The following is a 23,805-nucleotide window of genomic DNA, read 5'->3' as shown; positions in this document are numbered from 1 at the left end:
GAATGTTGCGCAGTACTTGCTCCCTTGGGGTTCATTTGGGGTCCATTCGGGGTTCAATTAATCTTTTAGTGTGTGGTTTTGGTAAAGTTCCCTGAGACAACTGCTGTTACGAGTTGGCACTACATGAATAAAATTTCATTGAACCGGGTTGCATGTTCCAAAAAAGCTGGGGCGGGGGCATGTTTACCACAATGTTACATCAACGCTCCGTTTAGCAAGACTCAATCATGTTTGAGTATATGTTGCGCCAAAATCTGCATGTACCTTTTAGCATTATTCGTGCCGTTACAGACGTGCAAGTTACCTATGCCATGGGCACTAACACACCCCTATATTTATCATCACAGATGCTGGCTTTAGGACTAAGGGCTGATAACAATCCGGATAGTTCTTTTCGTCTTGGGCCTCGGGTCCATGATTTCCCAAAATAATTTCAAAAAGGACTCGTCAGACCACAGCACATTTTTTCATTTTGTGTCAGTCCATCTCAGATGAGCTCCGGTCCAGAGAGGCTGGCAGTGTTTCTTGGTGTTGTTGATAAATGGCTTTTGCTTTGCATGGTAGCGTTTTAACTTGAATTTGTACATTTGTAGTGACAAACTGTGTAAACTGACAATGTTTTTTTTTTAACTGTTCCTGAGCCCACGTAGCAATATCTTTTACATAATGATACCAGTTTTTATTGCAGTGCTGACTGGGGAATCAAAGATCACTGGCAATGTTGGTTTTTGGCCCCGCCGCTTACATGCAGACATTTCTCCAGACTTTCTGAATCTTTTGATGACCATAAATGATGAAATCCCTGAATTCCCTGGAATTGTACGTTGAGAAACATTGTTCTTAAAGCAACACCGTGTCGTATGTCAGTTTTTGTTGATTATGGCGGCGCCATGTGGACAAAAGCGGTAGTGTTTTGACAAGCGTCAACCACATTTCCCATGCGCGCCAGCGCGTAGTGTCGTGAAATCCTGAGCTCTCGCTGGCATGCAAAAGTTGGACTGAATTGCATTTCTATTTCCAGTGGCTGTGTGAACGATGAATAGTTATGAGGTAATGAATCTAATTTTGTTCAAACAATACTTTTGTTTGTCTTGGGGCTTCTGCCATGACACCAGTAGTAGCGCGTAGACATTCGAATCGACTTCCGTCCTTATAGCGAAAGGAGGAAGTGAGTATGCCGTAAACCAATTCAGGACATTTGTATTTTTTTTGTGTGCCAGGGTTGCTTCCATCCTCCTCAAAGTTGCTTAGTGCCTGTAAAAACGTTACACACACCCCCAGGGCATGACAAACCCCCCATTTAACTAGTTGTAAGTCAATGTTTCATCAAAGGAGTTGTGAAAATTTTTTATTAAGGTCGATTTCCTGCCCAGTGCTGCTTTAAACTGTTGGTCTATTTGCTCACCCAATGGTGAACCCCATCCTTGCTTGTGAAGAACTGAGCCTTCACGCGTCAAATTCATGTCCTCGGGGGCTGCTTTTCTGCATGTTTTAGAAGTTTCCCACCTGCAGCACACCTTATTCAAGTGATCAGCTCATCAGCATGTTATGCAGGGGCCTGAGAACAATTCAATCATTTGAATCAGGTGTGTTGCAAGAGGAAATCTCTATAGCATGCAGGTAAGTGGCCCTCAAGGACCAGAGTTTGAGACCCAGTTTACGGAATGCTCCCTTAATACCGAATCATGATGAGCTCCTGTTTCCAACTAACCTGTTCACCTGTGCAATTTCCAAACAGGTGTTTTTTTTAAGCATTCCTCAACCTTCCCAGTCTTTTGTTGCGCCTGTCCCAGCTTTTTTGGAACATGTTGCAGGAATCAAATTCCAAAATGAGAGAATGTTTGCAAAACAAAAAACAATAATGCTCATCAGTTTGAACACTAATCTTTTCTTTGTAGCGTATGCAGTTCAATATAGAATGAAAATGCGTAAATCATTTCATTCTATTATTATTTGTTTTACACAGTGCCCAAGCATAATTGGAATTGGGGTTTGTAATACATATCATAGAAATTCATCGGATACTTTGTGAATATGTGCAACCTAAGAGCTGTGATCACTACACATAATTACATAACATAATTACATGACAGAATTACTGCAGAATAATAAATACTTGCAAGCTTAAGTCTCATTGTGAAATGTTTTTTTCACATGCAACAACAATGCACAGTGGCTCGATGATGGTGTTATGCAAATGATTTTACATGTATCAGCAGGGTTGATGTCGATTTAAACAGTAACAGTGGAGACAAAGTGGTTCCTTTGGAGGGCTTAAAGAGATGTAATGCACTGTGGGTGTTGAAAGGACATCAAGTCAGGGTATAGTTCAAATACTTAACATAACGAAAAGGAGCTGTATGAAAGGAATATACAACTCAACTTAAGCAATTGGGTGCATTAACCATTGTCCTTGCAGCTATTCTAACAGCTATTCATAACTCTTCACTTTTACTATATTAACATTTCCATCCATTAGATAACACAGAATGAAAGGTATTCAAGGTAAAGTAATTCATGTAATGAATAAAGCTAAGATAAATAAAATATTAGGTGGCCTGTAGCTCTGGTGGAATGACAAAATGTAAGAACATTTTCGAAGCTTATACTCTTCTTATAGTCTTATAGTCTCTGCACGCAAGTGTGAGTGTATGTGTCTGCTTAAGACACAAACAAAGGGTCCAATGCAATTTGCAAGTGACAGTAAAAAAATAAATAAATAACACTGACTACAAGCACATTGATACTATACAAAAGCAATAGTTTCACATAGAAAGACTTTGACAGTTGCTTTTATTTCCTTTGAGTCATTATTTTAGCTGATGTGGTATATTGTCAATGTACAATCTAATCATCAAATGATGATGAATTTATGGCACATTTTACTTCCATGAACAATTTTTAAAAAACGATGGGAAAACGATGTATTTAGAACGACACACAGGACTGTTATGACAGATGAATTAATCTTTTAAATTTTTTCTTTCTACAGTATATGTTGAAGTGTACTTATGGGTCTTAATGATAATGCCTTCTCTTAATGAATGGATTGCCAATAGTTGCAATTCTACTGTTCGTGTTGCTCTCAGCTTGTAACAATGTCATCAAAGCATTGCAATTACCTGTGTTTCATACAATGAAGTCAATATAATTCAGTCAAGTTGTTATTTTAGCGGTCAGATTTTTACCTGCATGGTTTCCAACCATATGTTTGTTAAAACAAAATAAAGGGCAATCATCTCTTGACTGTGAGTTGTGAGTCTTGGCCCAGTGCAAAGAGAATGGGGGCGACATGGTATCAAGTGGAAGTACAGTATATTGAAGGACTGTTCTAGTGGGCAATGGAGATACTTGGTAAAAGCACTGTGTTATGAAACATGTTTTATGTTATTTAGCATTTAACACTGCATGTTGGCGAGCACAGAGCATGTTGCAATGTAATCCCAGATAGTCTCATCATGCTTTATTTTATATTGGAAGAAACGTCAACACGGACTGTTTATTTTTGTTGTATGATAGACAGGGCACACTGGAGTTACTGAGGCACCTTGTCACATTTGTGTGGATATGCTGACGACAGCTGCCTAAGGTAGGGAAAGAAAGTAAGGGGGAAGAAAATCCCACGCAGATTTTGTCTGGCAGATAGGACCTAGCTCTCAGCTGTCAGTGCTGCCACAAGAGGCCTGACACTGAGCATTAAGTGAGGTCAGGGAGGCTGTCGCACTGCAACACTGGCTATTATAGCCGTGAAGTGCATAAAAATAATTCAGTGCGTCCTGCTTGAAGCTCTGCCTGTCGTGCTTCCATACGGCTATTATGTGACGCAGGGAAAGGCATTATGGTACGATTTTGGAACTCTGCACAAAAAAATTATGGATGGATGTTTGTAAAGTGTGTTTGCTGCAATTTTAGATGGACTAGAAAGGCATTAAAAACATATCCTTTTTGAAGAGAATCTGAGATAGAAAATGAGTTCTTATTAAAAGGCTTCCTGTGAAGAGCACAGCTAATGCTTTATAGCAAAGCTGTTTGTAAAATACACTGCAAATCATAATTTTAAATCAAAATACTGATTTTTTTTTTTTTTTGCTGTTTTTCCATCACATCAGGTGGCATGTACTGTACATACAACCAGTTCCAGTGGCGTTGGGACATTGTGTAAAATGCAATGCAAAAAACAAATGAATACTCTGGAGGAATTCTTTGCCATTCTTGCTTCATGTACAAGTTCAGTTGCTCAACAGACCAGGGTCTCTGTTGTCATATTTTGCGTTTCATGATGTGCCACATATTTTCAATGGATGACAGGTCTGTACTGCTGGCAGGCCAGTCTAGTACTCGCTTTTTCTATGAAGTCACACTGTTGTAATACTTCCAAAACGTGGCTTGGCATTGGCGTGCTGAAATAAGCAGCAATGTCCTTGAAAACAACCCTGCCTGGATAGAAACATATATTGCTCCAAAACCTGTTTGTACCTTTCAGCATTAGTGGTGCCTTTACAGATGTGTAAGTTACACATTCCACAGGCACGAACACAACCCCATACCATCACACAGGCTGGCTTTTGAAATTGGTGCAGATGACAATCTGGAGTAATTTTCCTCTTCGGCCCTGAGAAAAGGTCCACAATGTCCATTACTTCATAAAATAATGTGAAATGTGGACTCGTCAGACCATGGAACATTTTTTTCAATTTTGCATCAGTCCATCTCAGATGAGCTGGGGTACAGAGAAGCTATGTGTTGTTGATATGTTGGTGTTGTTGTTTCCACAATTTGGGTTTAAAAGAAGCTACAGAGACTATATAAATTTTGGGGGGACATTGTATTGCCAAATAAAACAGGTCTTGCACATTCCAAATAATAAGACATATCAATAAAGGTGTCAAAACCTGCATAAATAAAAAGAGATTGTTTTTTTATAAACAAGGACAAAGCGGAAGCAGCTGCAGCCCATCGAAACATAATGCTTAGGCAGGCTAAAGTGAGGCACCGAGACATCTTAGAAAAGACCTGTATAATAGGACAATAAGCAAGTGTGGGCCACTTTGAAACAGATGACACTCGTGAAAAAACACTTGCCAACAATTAATGATGAGGAATGTGGGAACAAACTCAGTGATTTTTTTTCCCAGGATTTATATATAAAATGACAATAATAGAATGCTTGATTTAAATCATCATGGTTCCTCTTGTAGTTTTAAAATTGATTTGCAGGGTTTACAGTGAATTTTTAGTCAAGTCTGTAGCAAAAAAAAAAAAAAAAAAGCTGCTGGGCCTGATGGATTATCTGCCTTCTTAATTAAAAACTGCACAGGAACTATCACAGAGGCCTTCTTCGCAATCTTCCAGTCATCTGTTTTTAATTGTCTTGTGCCACAAATCTGAAAAAATGCACTTTTTCTTCTTTGGTATTGGTATCACTAATACCAAAGACTTCCTGTCCAGTTTCAAACAAATATTGCATGCCTGTGACATTAACCATTATTGTTATAAAATGCTTTAGAAAAAAGCAGTAAATAGACTAAAATCTGAGGTAGCTCCATAGAACAGATTGGAGCTACCAATAATCCAGACCCAATACTCAGAATGGCCCACCTGATCTGTAAACATCTAGAAAACTGTAACGCTTACGCACGAGTTCTATTCGCTGATTTTAGTTCTGCATTAGATACTGTGTGACCTCATATTCTTGCTCAGAAACTCATAGACTTCAAGATGAGTCCTGCACTCAACAAATGGCTCTATTCTTTTTTGACAGATAGGGCACAACAAGTAAAAGTGAGCAGCACTTTATCTGCTGCCCAAACCTGTAGTATAGGGGTGGCAAAGAGTGCTGCTAGTTCACCCATTTTGTTGACTTTTTACACAAACCAGTGTAAAGAAGCCTCCCAAACAACAAAATCATCCAATTCTCTGATGACACCATTATTGTAAGCCTACTTCAATCTGGTGACTGCCTACCCAGATAGCAAAATATGGGTGAATCAATGTTGAAATATAGTTCGGCTTAAGTGTTGAATCTACGTTGAAACCTAAAGTAGAAATTATACAGAAAGTGCAAGGTTGATAAAATGTTGGGGTCAACGTTCGCTTTTCAACCATATATCACACAACATCGATGTTGATTCAACCATCATCTAAATTGTAATTAAAGTAAGGTAAATGGGCTGTCACTTATATATTGCTTTTCTACCTTTGGTACTCAATGCGCTTTACACTCTACCTCATCTACCTACTGATGATGCAGCATCAGGAGCAACTGGGGGTTCTGTATCTTGCTCAAGGATACTTTGACATGGTCACAACGGCCGGGGATCGATCCCACAACCTCCGGGTTGGGAAACGACCACTCTACCACTGAGCCATGCCGCCCCGCTGTAACATAAACATTGGCTTCGTCCACTACAAAATTAGCTTTTCCCTTACCCAAATGTATGAAAAACCTAAGACAGAAAACATGTTTAATATGTAAAAATGTATTAGAAGAGGTGTCTGCTGATAGTGTAGTGGTACACACGCCTGAGTTGTGTGCGGGCAGCGTGGGATCGATTCCCGCTCAGTGACAGTGTCTATGTGTGCCCTGCGACTGGCTGGCGACCAGTTCGGGGTGTAGTCTGCCTTCGCCCATTGACGGCTGGGATAGGCTCCAGCAACTCCCCGCGACCCTATATAGGATAAGCGGTTTGGAAGATGACATGACATGACATGTATTAGAAGAGATCAAAATACGGTGTGGAAATGGCTAAGAAATACAATGAAAACGTTTCATGAAAGAGGATCAACACCAGTGTGCTCAGGGCAACAACAACAAAAAAATCAGTCAGAAAAAAGTGTTTGAAAAAAAAATGTATATATGGAGAGCGACAGCGAGTGAGAGCGAGAGATACAGTACACACACTTTTTGTGGTTGAAATAGGCCTGTCCCCCTCAGAATATGCTCCCTTCCCACCTCCCTCCACTGAAGTAGAAAAATAGAGAAGGTCAAATGTGGATAACACAGATTCAACATGAATTAAACCGTGACCTTTTAATTTTTTAAATTCAAACAAAATACAATGTGGATTCAACAGCATCTTTGAATCACAAACTTCAATGCTGACAAAATATTGTTGAACCAATGTTGATAAAACTTCAGTCTTCAACTAAAACCCTAAATCAACCTTCTTAACCCTAATTCAACATTGATTTAACATCTTTTGCTATCTGGGTATTTACCTGTAACAAAGAGATACACCTCTTTCTGTCTTGGTGTAAAGAACCCCATCTGACTCTTAATGTGGTTCAAACAAAAGAGATGGCGTCTGACCCCAGAGGACGACAGACGCATGACCCTGTGATCATTGAAGACAGGGAAGTACAACAGGTAGAAACATTTAAGTACCAGGGAGTGTTTGTAGATAACCAGTAGAAATGGAATGTACATGTGGACTAGCTTTGCTCGAAGCTATCGCAGGGACTTCACTTGCTTAGACAACTTAGATTGTTTGGTGTGAGCACAAAAATTGTGACATCTTTTTACAATGCCATCTTAGAGAGTTTAATCAGATACAGCATGTCCACCTGGTTTGGTCCATTAACTGGCCAATATAAAAACTAAATTGAAAGACTTGTTGTAACCGCAATGAAAGTGTTCAGGAGGAAAAAGTTCACTTCATTGCAAGAATTTTTTCAAAGCTCGGTCCTTGCACAAGCTAAAAGAATTATCAGTGACGCTTTCCGTTTGATGCATTTTGAATCTGAGTTGCTTCCTTCGGGCAGACGCTACAGAGTCCTCAATACAAAAGCAACAGATATAAGCTTGCTTCTATCCCAACTTCTGTTGCTATGTTGAACAAATCGGCGTGATATTCATCAGGTGCGCTGGAGTCATTTGAATATTTTACTGATGTCTTACTTATTTTTATGATGTATCTAACATGGTGCAATCAATGAAGCGCAATCTTATTCAGGCACTGGTGGTTTCATGGTGTTGTTGAAAAACGTCTAATTTTCAGACCGTTGATTTGTGTCTGTGTGTATGATTATGTGTGTTGTGTTCTACTGGCAGCTGCAGGCAGTGAGCCCAACTCCAATTTCCCATTTGGGACAATAAAGCTTATCTTATCTTATCTCATCTTATCTCATCTCATATACGGCTTTCACTTTCCATGGTACACTTTTAACTTGCATTTGGAGATGTAACGACGAACTGTGGTTATCAGATGTGTTCCTGAGGCCTTGTCTACACGTAGCCGGGGTTTTTGCAAACGGCGGATATTAGCCTGCGGTTAAGCCCTATCATCCACACGTTCCCGGAGTTTTTTCAGTGAAAACGCAAAACTCCGGCCACAGTGGAGATTTGCGGATACCTCCGGTTCCGCGTTTGGAGGTGGGCATCCATAGCCGGAGATTTACGTCGTCACTATGCGACAAAAATGCTCTGACGTCACTTGCGCGACTTGTGTTTTCATGCGAGTCAACATGGATTCCCACGGCGCTGTGTTGGTTTTAGCCCTTCTCGAGGCGCTTTTTGCATACTTATTTGTCCGCAACCACCCACTGCTTCTCTTTGAAAGGTTTAAAAGCAATTCTGACCTATTGTCGGTCACCCCCAAACGCGTTTGGCGCTGTGTTTTTGGTTTCGTAGAAATGACGTCAAAGGACGAAAGTTCCTTCTGAATGGACAGTATTTGGCTAGCTAATGCCGCCTAGAAGCTTGGCATGCGTTTGAAAACGCACTTTAGCGGTTTCGTGTGGATGCGTTTTTTTTTTATGTGTATTCCAACGCAGGCAGGGGGGAGGATATACGGTTGTTTAAAAAACCTGGCCACGTGTAGACAAGGCCTTAGTCTACTTGGCAATATCTTTTGCACAGCTATGTTTGTGTGATGTTTTTAATGCAGTGCTCATTAAGGATGAAAGGTTACTTGCACACAGTGTTGTTTTTTTAGAATTGCTGCTTTCGCGCTGTGATTCCTCCAGAATCTTAGAATCGTTTGATGATATTATGGAGCGTATATGATGAAATCCCTAAATTCCTTGCAATTTTGCATTGAGAAATGTTTTCGTTGGACTCTTTGCTCACGCATTTGTACACAAAGTAGCGAACTGCACCACATTCTTGCTTGTGAGCAAGAGCCTTTTGGGAATGTGTCCTTTATACAGCACTCCTCAACGTTCACAGTCTTTTGTTGCCCCTGTCTGAGCTTTTTTGGAACGAATTGCAAACATCAAATTCAAATGAGAGAATTTTTGAAAACAACTAAAAACTATAAATGGTTTTCAGTTTGAACCTTCAATACCTTGTCTTTGTAGTGCATTCAATGGAACATATACTGTAAATTGAGATGGATTTGCACATCATTGTATTGTTTTCATGTTGTAGAACGTTCCAACTTCACTCGAATTAGGGTGCCACATCATTGGGTATAGAATATGCATCGCTCAAGGATATTTGATACAATACTAGTGTCGTGGTGTTAAACTGCAGTACATCATTTCAGACACTATATGCAATATTTTGTCTGTGTAGATTAATAAACCAAATAACATTTGGACAGATTGGAGTAAACTGGAGCGTTTTGGCATGTCAACTCTGTTTTATGTTAATTAACAGACAAAAAAAGACATTGTATACACTGTGAAACTTGGAGGAGGCTTGGTTATATTCTGGGGCTGCTTTGCTATGGGGTAGTCTTGGATGCTTCACTTTGGTAGTGCGAGTTGTTTCATCTTTTCAAGTTTGTGCTTGCTTCATGGATGTAAGACCATGCTGATGCCTATTTTGTTAGCTGTATGTTCATGAACTAAGTAATGCAGTTTTCATGAATTTTTCTGTCAAAAGAGTAAAACCCCCTTTTTTAAAACAAGACCTACAGCTGAGCTTTGTGTGCCACTTGCGGGGAGGTGTCTGTTTGTAATTGAAGCCCAACATCAACGAGAGTGGAGGCCAATATTTGAGAATATACAATACTTGAATTCAATCTGATTCTACAAATGTATGGTGTAAGCGAGGTTAGTCAGCTTTTGCACATTTCTGGCTGTCGGCACACCATGCCTTCTCCTATAAATACTGCATGTACGGCATGGTCTTACCGCTGCAGAGGAGGAGCAGGTACTTTCTTTGTGGGACACTGCAGCCTGATACATGGCCAGACGCTCTTTTAGTGACACAGACTCGCTGGTTTCCCGGTCATCCGCGTCTGGAGCCCGACTCCCCTGGATGGGCTGTTCCTCTGCAGCTACATACACACAAACACAAAGACATGATCTTCTCAGATGTGAATAAATGTCACCATTGGTGGGCCCAAAGTGAAGACAGTGAAGTTATTCGGCATTCTGTTTTCATATATATTCATAGACAAGACAAAATCTGTAACAAATCCATCAATAATCACACACTAGTTTATGATTCTTCATTTTGCTCAATGCACCCCCATGGACTGCCAATTAGAGGAAACCATTGATTCTGCATTTGACTTTTCTGCTCTACAAAGCATCATTAAGCAACAGAGAACGCTGCACCGTGTCTCAGCACACCCCCACACTGGACTTTTTAGCTCTTTACACGTTCAGTCTCTCGTGGAAACAATGTGGTGGGATGAAAGAAAAACCTACATGAAAATGATTTTCTCTCATTATCGGCACAGGCTGCAACCTTTGGTCATGCTGAGAATCCTACGCCTTGTTCTCTTGTCATCAGATGCTCACATACAGTATTTACATACACATGCACTGTAAGTGCACTAATGGCGAAAGTCATTTGAAGTTTTTGTGGAGGGTTGCAGCACCTGTTCTTTAAAGCATACTGTGATGTAATAACGATCTTGCCGACGCTATAATATTTGCTTGCCTTTATTGCTCTCTCTTTGTGCTTGGATGTGCAGCTTCTCTCTAAACATTTCAATTTATCTAGTGCACTATTTTGTTTGTTATTTTATCCACTATTTAAAGTACAGTGTACTTTAAATGCAGCAACAAGGGTATGAGGTCAATTTTGTGTCATGAATACACTCAGCCCAATCACCTCTTCTTTTATTTATTCATTATTAATCAGAATTTGTACGGGCACCACAACAAATTATTGTATGCATGCAACATACATTAGGACTGAAAGGCAATCTACGGACCATAATCAGTCCTTCCAAAGTTAGGAGCACTAGTCTAAGAACTGTAAATTCTTTAAGGGAACATACAGTATACACAATTTGTGTACACTCCATGATTTATAGATCACATCAGATCAGATCCACTCCCACACATGATCTTTTTTCCTGCTCAGGCTCATTCACCTACGGGTGTCATCAGGAAACGTGTTCTTACAAACTTTTCAAAAGAGAGTTTGCACAAAAGATTTGATTATTGTGTTTCTTGTAATGTGTTTTCCCATCGTGTTGCTTAATTGAAGTTATAACTAGACCCCTGAAATCTTAAACTTCTCACCCATGTGTTAGTAAATTCATTTCCTTGGAAAGTGCAGTGGCCTTTGAGCTGGACCTAATTTGTAAAGTGTTCCATTCTCAGAATTTCCTACCAAGGTGTTGAGGATGAATCACAATGCTGTCTGCCAAAGCAAAATGTTTTTAACCATCTTTGTAACTGACTAATGGTGTCGTGATCACCTCCCGCAGTCAGTTTGAACGTGAGTGTGAACGGTGATCTGTTTCCAGCAACCTTAAGTAGCACAAATGGGCGATTCAAAAATATACACAGATCAAAAATAGAGAAGAGACTGTTATGAAAAGAATAGATAAAATAAATTGTAATGGCTCGCTTTGATTTAGATTTTGAAAACAAAACTCTGCTGCACAAGCAATTATTTTGAATGAATTTGTGAATTATATGTTTATGATGTTTTCATGTTTTCTAATTTAATTCTAATTTTTGACAGAGAAAGTCTGACAAATATTTGATCTGATTCTGATTAAAGAGATAGAATCCTTTACTTCCTATGGATTGATTTCAGAAATATTTTGACAAATTGAAAGTAAGTAAGTCACAGAGGCTGGAGCATATGTCAGGGAACTGAGGAACAACAACAAAAAAAAGGAAAAATAGAAGAAGCCTGCTGGGAGCGGGACCAAGCTTTGTTGTGTTCTCAGATGACCTGACCGGCTGCGTCGGGGGTCCGAACGGGACAGAACCAGCGTGTTGGTTCAGCGGTTGCTGCCCAAGGGCCGTAGTCCGGTCCAATTTAACTTTTCAGGTCAACCGCGGCTGATTTTCGGGCGCGTGGACGCGCCAGCAATAATGCAGTCAAAAGATCAAAAAGTTGAGGAGTGGAAGAGAGAGTTTGAGAAGTTTCTTTTGAGAGGGGGGATCTTGTGTTTTTGGAGAGAGCGTGAAGTTCAGAGACAATTCTTGAAAAGATTCTGTTTGAGAGAGCGTCAATTTGAGGGAGAGTGAGAGACAAAGGCCAGGCCTTTTTATCTCCTTAAGAAAAAGGGGAGGGGGTGAGGTGTTCACACACCCCCTCCAGCTCAGGTTTCAGGTGAGCCTCAAATCATGACAATAAAGTTAGATTTGAGTCTATTAAATTGTCCTGTTTAAAACCTTTGTGCATTTCACAATTCATAACTGGCATCAATTGCCATACTTCAGCTGGAAACATCTTGTTCTGACTGCATCCAAAGTTTAGGAGTCAAAGAAATTAGTTTAAGCCTATATCTACATTCATAAACCGGACCAGGAAAATGATTATTACCTTAGAGAAGCAGATTCATTAATGCAAAGTTAACAGGATACACACAGTAAGCAATACATCAACATACATTCAAATATGTTTCATTTCAAGGTCATTTGGATTGATCAAAAGCATAGAAAGTTTATTGCTGCAGTTCCCATGTCGACCTCTTGGGGTCGGTCTTCATCCAGCATTGTCAATGTTTGTCGGGCTGGCCCCCTATTGAGGAGGCTCCAAAAAGTTTGTTTTAAGGCCGTTCGAATCCACATCCATTGCCTGGAGAGGTTTTCAGGTGACGACGAGTGGCTCCTTATCAGGATTTGAGGTCTTCCTGAGTCCTAGCGTGTCCTTGTTAAGTCAAATGGCAGGGGTACCCTGGTGATTCAATTGCTTTGAAGTGAGGCTGGAGCAGACTTGATGGCATCTGGCTGAATCTTGTCTCCAGCCCTGAAGATGTGGTCCAAATGAAGGCATGTTCGCTAAAATTTCATCATTAAAATAGCGGAATTTGCCTATTTTCTGTTCAAACAAATGGGCAAGAATGGAGTAGTAGAATTTGCGCCTTAAGTGCCTCAAGGGAACACACACACACACACATTAAATTACACACTCACACAAGACACACTGCTGTTTCTCTTTATATCGCCAAAATACATGTTTTATCACACATGTACCGAACATGTTCATCAGTCTCTGTAATATATTTAATGAATGTGTGTGACGTACCTGTATTTAATCTTTCTGATCTGCCATAAATTTGAAAGAAAATGCACCGGTGGAGAACAAAAATACCGTGTGGCTTTGACAGTTGGCGGTGATGAGCTCCATTGGTGGACACAACAATTATGTACTTGACCTGATATTAAAATGTTATTTAGTTTTCTTTGCAATCACATTGTTAATTAGCGTGTGATTGAAGCATAATGAAAACAAATGTGTCAGATAAGGTCAAAATTGAAATATAGGCTTATTGTCTATTTTGAGTTCACATTTCTATGTCAGACTCTAGAGTGAGTGCCACCATTCATGAACCTCACCACACGTCACAGGCATATGCTGTAACCTGGTGTAAACATGCATGACGATTTTGCTTTCCGGTCGAATATTCTGGGTGTGTCAAACTCAGGCATTTACATGGTCTAATCGATTTAATGCAATTTTCCTTTTTTATTTTGTCTCTATTTTGACTAGGCGTGAATGTGTTGCGTATCAGTGTAATGATTGAATCAGCTGGGATGGACTTCAGTTTCTTCATGCTGATTTAAAGGACAAGCAGTATAGAAAATGATTGATTTTGATTCCGAGAGGTGAATCTGTTTGTTTTCTGCTGAAACCCTTTGCATAGGACTGAAAATCATTGCATCATATTAATATATTTTATAAAAACAATTAATCAAGTCGCTAGTGTCAGGCCAAAACCTCAGAAGTCACATTTTGGTGAATTCCATATTTTTTCAAAAATCTATACTATCGGTCAATCCGCACGCATGGGTGTTCATTTTCACATTATTGACCAATCTAATCTAAAGTGTTGAAACTGGCTTACTCTCTTTCACAATGCATGGTTGAACAAACTTGCCATTTTTGGGCTCTCCTGAAAAGTGACTATTTCGGAGGTAAAGGATTTGGCCCGACGCCAGGGAAGTATGGCCCTTGGAGGACCAAAACAGAAATAACTCTTGACAGGGGAAAAGGTTCCTCACCGTATTTAGAGTGTGGCTTTGAGTGATATTAATGACTCTGTTTCAACATCACATGATAAAAACATGCTGTCCTCATGACACCAGTTTAAGCTTTCTGTTACGTGTGGCATGTTAGTGTGTGGTGAGTAATAGGCAGCCAGTGGGATCTGAAAATAAGCAGGTTTTTACTGAGTCTATCTGATAAATATAGGTCAGATATCTTACACCTGAGGCTTTTTTGAAACCTCGCACCAGCATGATGACAGAAGCACAAGGATAACGGTTTCATTTATCACCAGAGATGAATGTTCACGTCATGGTCTGGAACTGTCGCAGAGCCAAGGAGCCGCTTTTTGATGCATGACGGCAGTGACAACAGCCTCTTTCAAAGGTATGTTGTCTGCAAAACTGCCATAACTCAAAGGTGAGCTAGCCAGGCTCAGGCTAAGAAAATCAACCAGGACTTTTTATATACCGCCTGTTACTGCAGCATCATGTTCTCCTGCAGAGAGAAAAATTTAGTAAGAGAAGGGGAGGGGGACGTAGAGGCCTGTGCTGTATGAACGTGACATAAAAGAACTATCTCCCTATCTCAATGATTATGGGCATTCACTAACGTATGTGCTCTTGGTACCAGGAAAAGCCTAGAAACTGCCATCATCTGCCTTTTTGAAGGTACAACTATATGCTATATTTACATCTGTTGATGTGCAATGTTTTCATCGCTTTTATTTTATTAGCAGCATTACACAATAGCAGCTTACATTTATGCCCAGTTCTGGATAAAATGTGTGGATTCAGAAAGTCAGTGGCCCCCCTGACTCTGCCACACTCCCGCTGAGGTGAGACAGAGACAAACGACTCATTTCGGTGATTAAGGGTTACATGGAGAGGCAAGAATACTGCCCGGGCTAAACACAGCAGTATCACAGTTCCCTCTCGGCCCTCTCCAAACAATACATAACTTAAGCGACCCAATCTTCTATTATACTCCAAAGTCTTTGGTTGGTGAGGGTTGACAGGAGCGCTCTAAATGTGCTAGACTAATTGAAATGTCAGCCATGGAGGCTGATTTTTCTCCTCACAGATGAAAGCAAAACAGGCGCAATAATTGAGTTGTCAAATCTATCAGAGTAAGTTCTTTACATGTCGACGGGATTGCCCCGGAGTGCTTCCTAGTGCTCAGCTAAGCACTTTGTTTCTCATTCGCTACACTCTCAGAATACTCCCGATGAGCTTGTCGCTAGCGATGGTAGCTGAGAGAAAACAGAAAGTCTTCCCTTGTGGAGACACTAAAAAAATCACATTTTGGTCCTTTCGGAGTTTACAGCACAGTAATTGAACATCACAATCTCTTCTTCTCAGCCTCCAGCTATTAAAACAATTCATTAGAAACACAAATGCCGTCTCCCATTTCCAATATATTTTCTTCTACTTGTGCTTTGGCTGTAATCCGTTTGAAAGTACAGTGCCCAACATAAATGAGTACACCCCAGCAGGTTTGTAAGAACACCATTAGATTCCTTTTAGAATCAAGATTTTCTATGTCATACTATACTACAAAATACTCCCACAAATGTGGTCGATAGAATTCAAACAAGATTTGTTCATTTGTACACACAAAAAAAAAGTCATTTTCCTAACAAATTTATGAAAGACCATGTTACACAAATAAGTAGACCCCAAGAAAAAGACGACAACTTGTTCATTCCAGGCCTAGCAGACATCTTGCTGTCCATAAAAGTCATGGAGGTCATAAAAAGTACTAGATATAGACGTTATTCTTGTGGGCTGTACTAATTTTTTGCCTTCATTAAATTGATTAAACTTAATATTTTGTAATGTATACATTATGTTATCAACTTTACTTCCATGTTATGATATCAACACATATTTTGGAAATTGTACTGACGTTCATTGATATATTGAATAAAATCTTGCACATTTTCAAGGGGGGTGTACTCATACATGCTGAGCACTGTACATGCTTATTTTGAAGGAGGCTCACCCTTTGAATGCCCGTAATTCACCATGACTGCTTACCTTCTGCCAAGTACACACTTCCCAACCGAAGTCAATAGAATCCCACTTAATAGAAAAAGGCCTTGCAACTCCAGAAAGGAATACTTGTAAGAAAAAGAAGTCGAGTCCGTGGATAGAGACCTACAGAGAAGCTTGGAGTCCAGCTCCGGCAGCGTGCTCCTCAGCAGTGAGGCCCTGGCATGCAGTGACAGCTGATTTTATTTTAGAATCCCCCTTCGTAAAAAATAGGATGGACTTACAGGAGAGGATTGGTGCATGCGCCTTGGCCTTTTTTTAGAATCAAGTATCGAGGTACCCCACATGCCCGTTACCTTATGTCACAGCAGTGTTATGGATGCAGACTTTACATACAAGTCAGAGTCAGTATGGAAAATACGATAAAAATTCTACTGTATATTCACCATCTGCCTCATGAGGTTACTCTTTCACAATCTAATTCGCTCCAATACATGACCTGTAGTCATTCTTAATGACTTGCTTTGATTTAGTATTTCAAAACAAACTGTCCTCTGCACAGGCCTTTTTTTGTTATTGGATTCAACAATTACACATTTATGACTTTGGGCTCTACACTTCAAATATGTTGGTGTTAATTCAACACCTGTAGTTTTAGTTTAAATTTTTATTTTACAAGATATCAATTAAAACGTTTTTTTAAATAATAATTAAAGCTCAAGTGTGAAGTAATTTCAGAAAATGCCAAATGAAGTCTAAGTGAAGTAATTAAACATAATACAAAAAAATAAAGCATGAAAAAAATAATTTATATTTGGCACGGAGGGCGTTTCCTTTGGCATGCGCCGGCGCACCTGACAATTTGGTGGCTGAAAGTACAGTCAACTTAATGCCTGCTAGAACCATGTCTACATTTTCAAACCCTTTGAATCATTGGAGAAATCAATTCATCATCATCATCATCTTCCACACCGCTTATCCTGTACAGGGTCGCGGGTAGCTGCTGGTGCCTATCCCAGCTGGCTATGGGCGAAAGGCGAACTACACCCTGGACTGGTCGCCAGCCAGTCGCAGGGCACACACACAGACACAGTCACTAACCGGGAACCGACCCCACGCTGCCCGCACACAATTCAGGCGAGTGTACCACTACACTATCAGCGACCCACGATAAATCAATTCATTAAACATATTGGTATTGCAATACAATACAGTTTTATTGATATATTAATAACATCTTTATTATATATTTTAAAACCACTTGCAGTGGCACACCTATGGGGGGGGATACACATGGACAGTATGAGTGGTGTGGAAGATTAGTTAGGGACCTTCTCTGCCTCTTCTTCTTGCTCTTAATTGAATGCTGCATCTCTACCAGTAGACCTCAGTGATGTTCGGCATGTTGCAGTGTGTGGTACTGCACTGACAAATCTAAATTCAAAGGCCTGTATACAATAAAAATCCATTAAAAAACGGATCACTTCAAAATGTGTGGTATACAGTAGCAGGGGTCCACACATTGAAACGCAAAATTGCACAGAATCATTCCTGTCAACTTGTATGTTTTCCCCGTATTTTATACGTTTCTTGATCATTTCAAATTGTGTACGCCGTATACCAATTTTTGTACGGGGAAAAAAAAAAACATTAAAAATTCGTTTTTTGTTAGACCAAACCCGTTTTGCCCATTTCGGCTCTAATCCGGAGCGTCCGTTAGCGATTCCGAGTGCAAACTTCGGCCGACTTTCACGAGGAAAGTGACCCCCCCTCGCCCCGTTGAGGGATTGACACTGTGTAAGATTCGATATAGAAATATCCGATCCGTTTCCCACATCTCTCCCGCTGAGAGATAAATACTGTGTACGATTAAAAATAGATACTCTGTAAGATTATATACCGAAATGTACGGGCAAATTACAACTTTTGTAAGATTCAGCACAGCCCGGGGTTGACAGGTATGCAGAATGTAATACCTCTTGAGTCTGCACTGAGCGAACGACCTCATCTGCTAAACATCGGTGACAGCAGACAGAATCGAGCATCTCTTCAAACGATGGACAGCCATTGAATGTCAAATGCAGGCCCGAGAGAGACGGATTTTGAATCATCCGACCAAATGCACCGAGAAACAGCAGCAGCCGACGTAAACAGAGTTCTACTTTTATTCCTCCTGTGAACAAACATTGCCCTACAGCATAAGCAAGGATCCTTTCATAAACCACTGACCACAACCCAAAGCCTTTCATTCATTCTTTCTGGCACTATATCCTTCCCACAATACAAGATTGAATCCATTTCACATGAATTATTCATCTCTATTTTCTCTATTATTAGCCGCGATCACTGGTGTTTACTGACTTGAGCCCACCCCGTGAGCTGTTGTTGGCAGCCCATTGACCACAGAAAAGTGAGGTTATCGGCCCTGAGGAGAGGCTGCACTCGGCTGATAATCCCACTGAAATTGCACATGGATTTCCTGTTCCTAAAGTGGAAAATAAACGCACTCCCATGGAATACCAAATGAAAGCCTACTGTATACTAACTACCCAAAATGAAAATAAAGAACAGTTTCTTTGATCTTTTAGCTACACAGAGGACCCCTTAGTGTTTAAAATTGTGTTTTTGAACAACAAATGGGTCACAAATTCAATTAATTAATGGTACCTTAAAATTGAAGCCCACTGCCCTCCACCCACAAGAATTGTACAATTTAGAAACCTAGAAAGCCCTAGAAAATAATAATAAAAATAATGATAATAATAATAATATAAAATACTAAATACTAAAACACTATAAAGTTAGATGTGTGAGATTTCACTAGAGCTCATTTTAGCCAGCATCAAAGGTTACAAATGTACACTACTGCAACGACTTCACTTTTTCTTTGGCTTTTTTTAACACCACTTTTCACAACATGAAGAGAATATTGATGACTTGGTATCATTGTGGCAGCATTTTAATTGGTTTTACAATATCCATCCATCCAACCATTTTCTATACCGCTTATCCTCCTTAGAGTCACGGTTGAGGTAGAGACTCAGCTGACTTGGGCGACAGGCGGGGTACACCTGGGATGGTATATTATGTTTGTGATTAATTTCTCTTTACACATGTAACTGTTAATTAAAAAATATGATCTAACTGTGATCATATTTTATAACACCATCTACCCTAGTGTGCTTTATTTTTACAAGAGCTGTAAACACTAAACAGTCTTTAGGGGTGGCACTCTATTAAATAAAATGATCTAATTCATTAGAGGCTTTGTAATTAATTTTGATTAATCACATTTTAATCATATAACATTATTTGTTCTAAAAAGTAAACATTTTTCATTTAAATGGACTTTAGTGGACGACTGAATAAAATAATAACTAGACAGACCGAAAGTTAGAGTGCCATTTTAGGAAAGTTTTTTTTTTCCAAGACAGCATGGCCTTTAAATGATTTCTGAATGGCAGTTGGAAAGTTGGATCACATGTATCAACATCTGTAGCACATTTTCTAATCCTTTATTTTCTACCGCTATTGGTCTACAGCTCTAAGCAATCCACTTGGCGAGTGAATTTTTGAGTTTGTTAAATGTTAATGTACTAGTTTTGGTATTGAGGAAAGTCATTTGATTGAGTTTGGTTTACTTCAAACTCATACTAGGACTGCGAGTGGTTTCTGAATAGATGACGAGATACAATAGCATGCTCTAGTAGCCCCACTATTCAACATACTTATGTAGTGGCTATGTTGGTGGGGGCGATGTTCCCATTAAAAGCAATACATGGACATATGGAAAATAATAATCACAATTTGCTCAATTCTCAACCGATTTTCATGAGGATTCTTGCTTACATTACAGCATGAGCTATTAAAGAACATTTGAAATAGAGATAAAAAATAATCTTAATCTTATTGTGACTGTAAGGCGTTGTGTGCCAGAGTGTACAGCACAATGTGCAGGCATAGTTATTTTGGTTTTCATGACATACACACACATGAAATGTGCAGACACTTTTATTGTGACTGCTGGTGACTGTGTTTTGGGTTGGACCCTTGATGTTATCAGTTGGTATGGATCTTTATGTATGCCGTCACCTTTATTTTGTCATTTACAAACTATAAATACTCTCTGTTTTTCCAGTTCCGTGCCCTGACTCCTTCTACATCCAAATTCTGTTCTTCGCTTGACAAATTTGCCATACTGAGGGTCACGCACGCATCTCAAAGAGGCATGTCATAGAGACGGCATTCTACAACCTGTTATATTATTATAATTACTATTATTATTATTATTATTATTATATTTTTCATATCTATAGAACTGGACAGTCGAAGCGATTTGGTGGGATGCAAACACCTTTTTGCAGAATTTGCACAAGGCTTACACCATGTAGTTAAAAAAAAAAAAAAAAAAAAGGAATGAAATTTGCCTCCTAACAGTCATAGCAACGTGGTCGAATCCTCTATTTTGGAAGCCATTAGACGAGCTCTGACATGTCCGTCAATGTAATGAGTGTACCGGCAATAGGTGCATTGACAGATGTTCCGCATTGTTTGAAATGCAAACTGTGTATTCTTTTTTTTTTTTTTACAGCCTACAGTTTCATAAATTAATTGTAATGAACACATTACCATATTAATTGTAATTAACACATGAACACATTAATTAATACTTTCAAGGTGAACTGAAAGAAAAGTGAACTCAAGAAAAACTGGACTTCATGAGACTAGGTCAACCATCACTGTTGCTGGCAGGTGTGTCTCAAGCCAGCAACTGATTTTTCTGAGCACTTTTAGAGCTGGTTGTATTAATAAAACAATTATCTTACACAGACAGGAAGGAGGCTCTGCATTAGCATCTCTGCTGAGTATGATGTGATTTCTTGAAAGTTTTTATATTGATAAATATTGATTGTGAACTTCTATATAGGTAAGTAGGCTATAGGTATATAGGTAGGGGGGAAAAACGCATTTATAGGGTGGCAAATCCAGTGCCTATTAGCCATATTTGCATACCTTCCAAAAATATCTGAGGAAGACTGAGTTAATTTTGCAACACAATGCATAGTGTATACTTATGTATACATCAAATATTATTCTGTCAATGGCAGAGCTCTTGTATTGAATTATCTTATGAAGCATGTGAGTGACAGATGTAGTAACAAGTCAACAAGTATTTATGAAGAGCAGTAGCAGTGGGATATGGAAGGGAGCTTTGCATCTGTTTAAAGAATAGTTACTATGCCACTGTGCTTTATTTAAACTTGACGCCTTTGCGAGAAACGGGCCCCCAACTCAAATCCTGTCCCTCCAAAACACCTCTTGCCGCCATAGTCAGTCATTTGACCCTGCAGATTATGCGACGTTGTCAGTGACAACCTGTCAGCGGAGACAAAAACCGCTGCGCGGTCAGGAGAACATGCAGAACAAACATCATCAAGTGGGCTCCAGCTTTAAATTCCTTGCAGGGTTTCAAAGGTGAAATGGCATAGTGAAGCTGCCAATTTGTTTGTTTGCGTGTGTGGGTGTGTGGGTGCGTTAGTGTTGTACGTGTGTGCGTGCACGTGCTTGTGTGTTGTTGCTGTCATCTGCTGATCTACTGTGATTTCACTTGAATGTAGTGGGAAGAATTCTGTTAATCAATGAATACTATAGCAATTTCAAATCAATTTGATAAAATACCCCAAGAATCAAAACAGCACACTTTTGACCCCCATTTTTCGCTTGATGAAGCTAGGGGATGGTACTGTGTCATGCAAATGAGCCACTGCTCACCTGGGGCCTCATTTATCAAAGAGTGTGTAGAACAGGTTCTGTACGACATACGGAATTTAGTATGTGTGTAAATAGAAAAAAATCTGTATTTAGTAAAACGTGCGGACACCTGTCATACACTCACCAGTAAGTAATGAGTGTTGATAAATCTCTTCTGCTCTGAACTGCCACGCTTGTGCACATCTATCCTCATTTGTATTGAGAAATGCCTCCATTTGACCATATATAGCAGCAGGAATCCCTTTAATCCATTAAGGCCGGGAGCGCATAACCGCGTTTCTACCACTAAAGCCGCGAGCACTGTTGCGTCTTTCTACCTTTTGAGCTGGGAGAGCATATACGTCATTTTCTTTTTTAATCCAATTCTCGGTCTCTTAGCCAATGAAATGTATCAGAATAACCATGTGACAGCGTCATGAGCCCTCGGAGGATATCAGGGATTTTTTGGGGGGCCGTAATGGCGGATGCAGATGATCGCGGGAGCTCTGAAATAAGTGGCGGTAGTGAAAAAGACGATGTGGACTTTGAAACAGTGGAACCAGTCGAACGTGATTTATGGTTAAGATATATGTTTGCAGACAATGACGATATTGGCGGCTTTATAAAAGAATAGAGTGTGGTTATTACCACTCGATTTTTAAAAATTTAAAATAGTACTTCTCTTGCACTGACGCATTATTTTTACATCTTGAATTGACATACTTGACATTCTTGTCTGAAAAGTGGAAATAAATAATTAGTATTGTTTGGAACAATTGTTGCAGAAAAATAGCGTGGAAGAATTACCAAAAAAACGGTTTGACATTTAACTCAAAAAAGAATGTGTCACGGCCCACAGACAAGAATTATCTTTGATTGGGCGAGGATAAGCAAGTTATTTGGCTACCTGTACTGCAAACTGGGGGACACGTGGTGTAATTATTGTCAACACGCAGCCAGCCCTCCTCAGTTTCTGACTGGAGGCGCACAGCCACAGAGTGATTCTGTAAGAATGACTGAACCGTGTGGGAATTAATTCCTCCAGCCCACCGACAGTAGACCGCTGATTATTTGTCCATTTATTCAATGAAATAATTTCCTGTTGATGTAGCTGAATTTTTTGTGTGATGGTGCTTTCAAGAAAATGGTGCAGTTAATCAATGGCTCCAACTATGTCTGGGAAAGTCTTTTATCATTTTGGCTTGTTAGTGATGTCTGTATAGCGGTTCTACCTGTACTTTCACTGTTCTACCACAAGGTGTTTTGTGTATGCATGGTCAGGGCTGTGTGTAAATTTACATTCATCCTCACGCACAAATCGAAATGGATAAATTCCATACTTTGCGTGGGAATGTTTGGACGCACTTTACGTACACTTCTGTGGGCACGCGCATTTAATAATGAGGCAATTGCAATGATGACTGGGGGCTAGTGAAAGTCGGCCAAAGTTTGCAGTCTGAATCGCTAACGGATGCCCGTTAAAATTAGTGACGTACCGGCCTAGAGTGGCGGTAGCAACGAAGTTTGGCCGTATAGATTCGCGTTGTACGGCGTACATTTTTGAAAAGGTGTCTCCACCTGTCCAAATTATGCCGAAAGGGTACAGCTTGACAAGTAGTTCAAAATTCTGAACGTGTTGCTAACAGACACACTTTCAGAAATAGGCATCTATAAAAAGATTGCATACAAGAAATTCAAATGTCAATTTTC

General features: G+C 39.8%; 1 protein-coding gene across 1 annotated transcript in view; it reads right to left on the bottom strand.

The window, feature by feature from the left end:
• The window catches only part of xirp2a (xin actin binding repeat containing 2a), a 62,278-nt gene that overhangs the window by 16,062 nt on the left and 22,411 nt on the right, over positions 1–23,805 (bottom strand). The window contains exon 3 of the mRNA XM_086044276.1: positions 10,078–10,223. Within this exon, the coding sequence (XP_085900402.1) occupies positions 10,078–10,223 (146 nt within the window). The remainder of the gene's footprint in view (positions 1–10,077; positions 10,224–23,805) is intronic.

This window comes from Filicampus tigris, chromosome 1 (assembly GCF_054856515.1).
Source record: "Filicampus tigris isolate MCC_2025a chromosome 1, RoL_Ftig_1.0, whole genome shotgun sequence".
Taxonomy (NCBI): domain Eukaryota; kingdom Metazoa; phylum Chordata; class Actinopteri; order Syngnathiformes; family Syngnathidae; genus Filicampus; species Filicampus tigris.
Note: the sequence above shows the minus strand (reverse complement) of the source record. Positions and strands in the feature narration are given on the sequence as shown.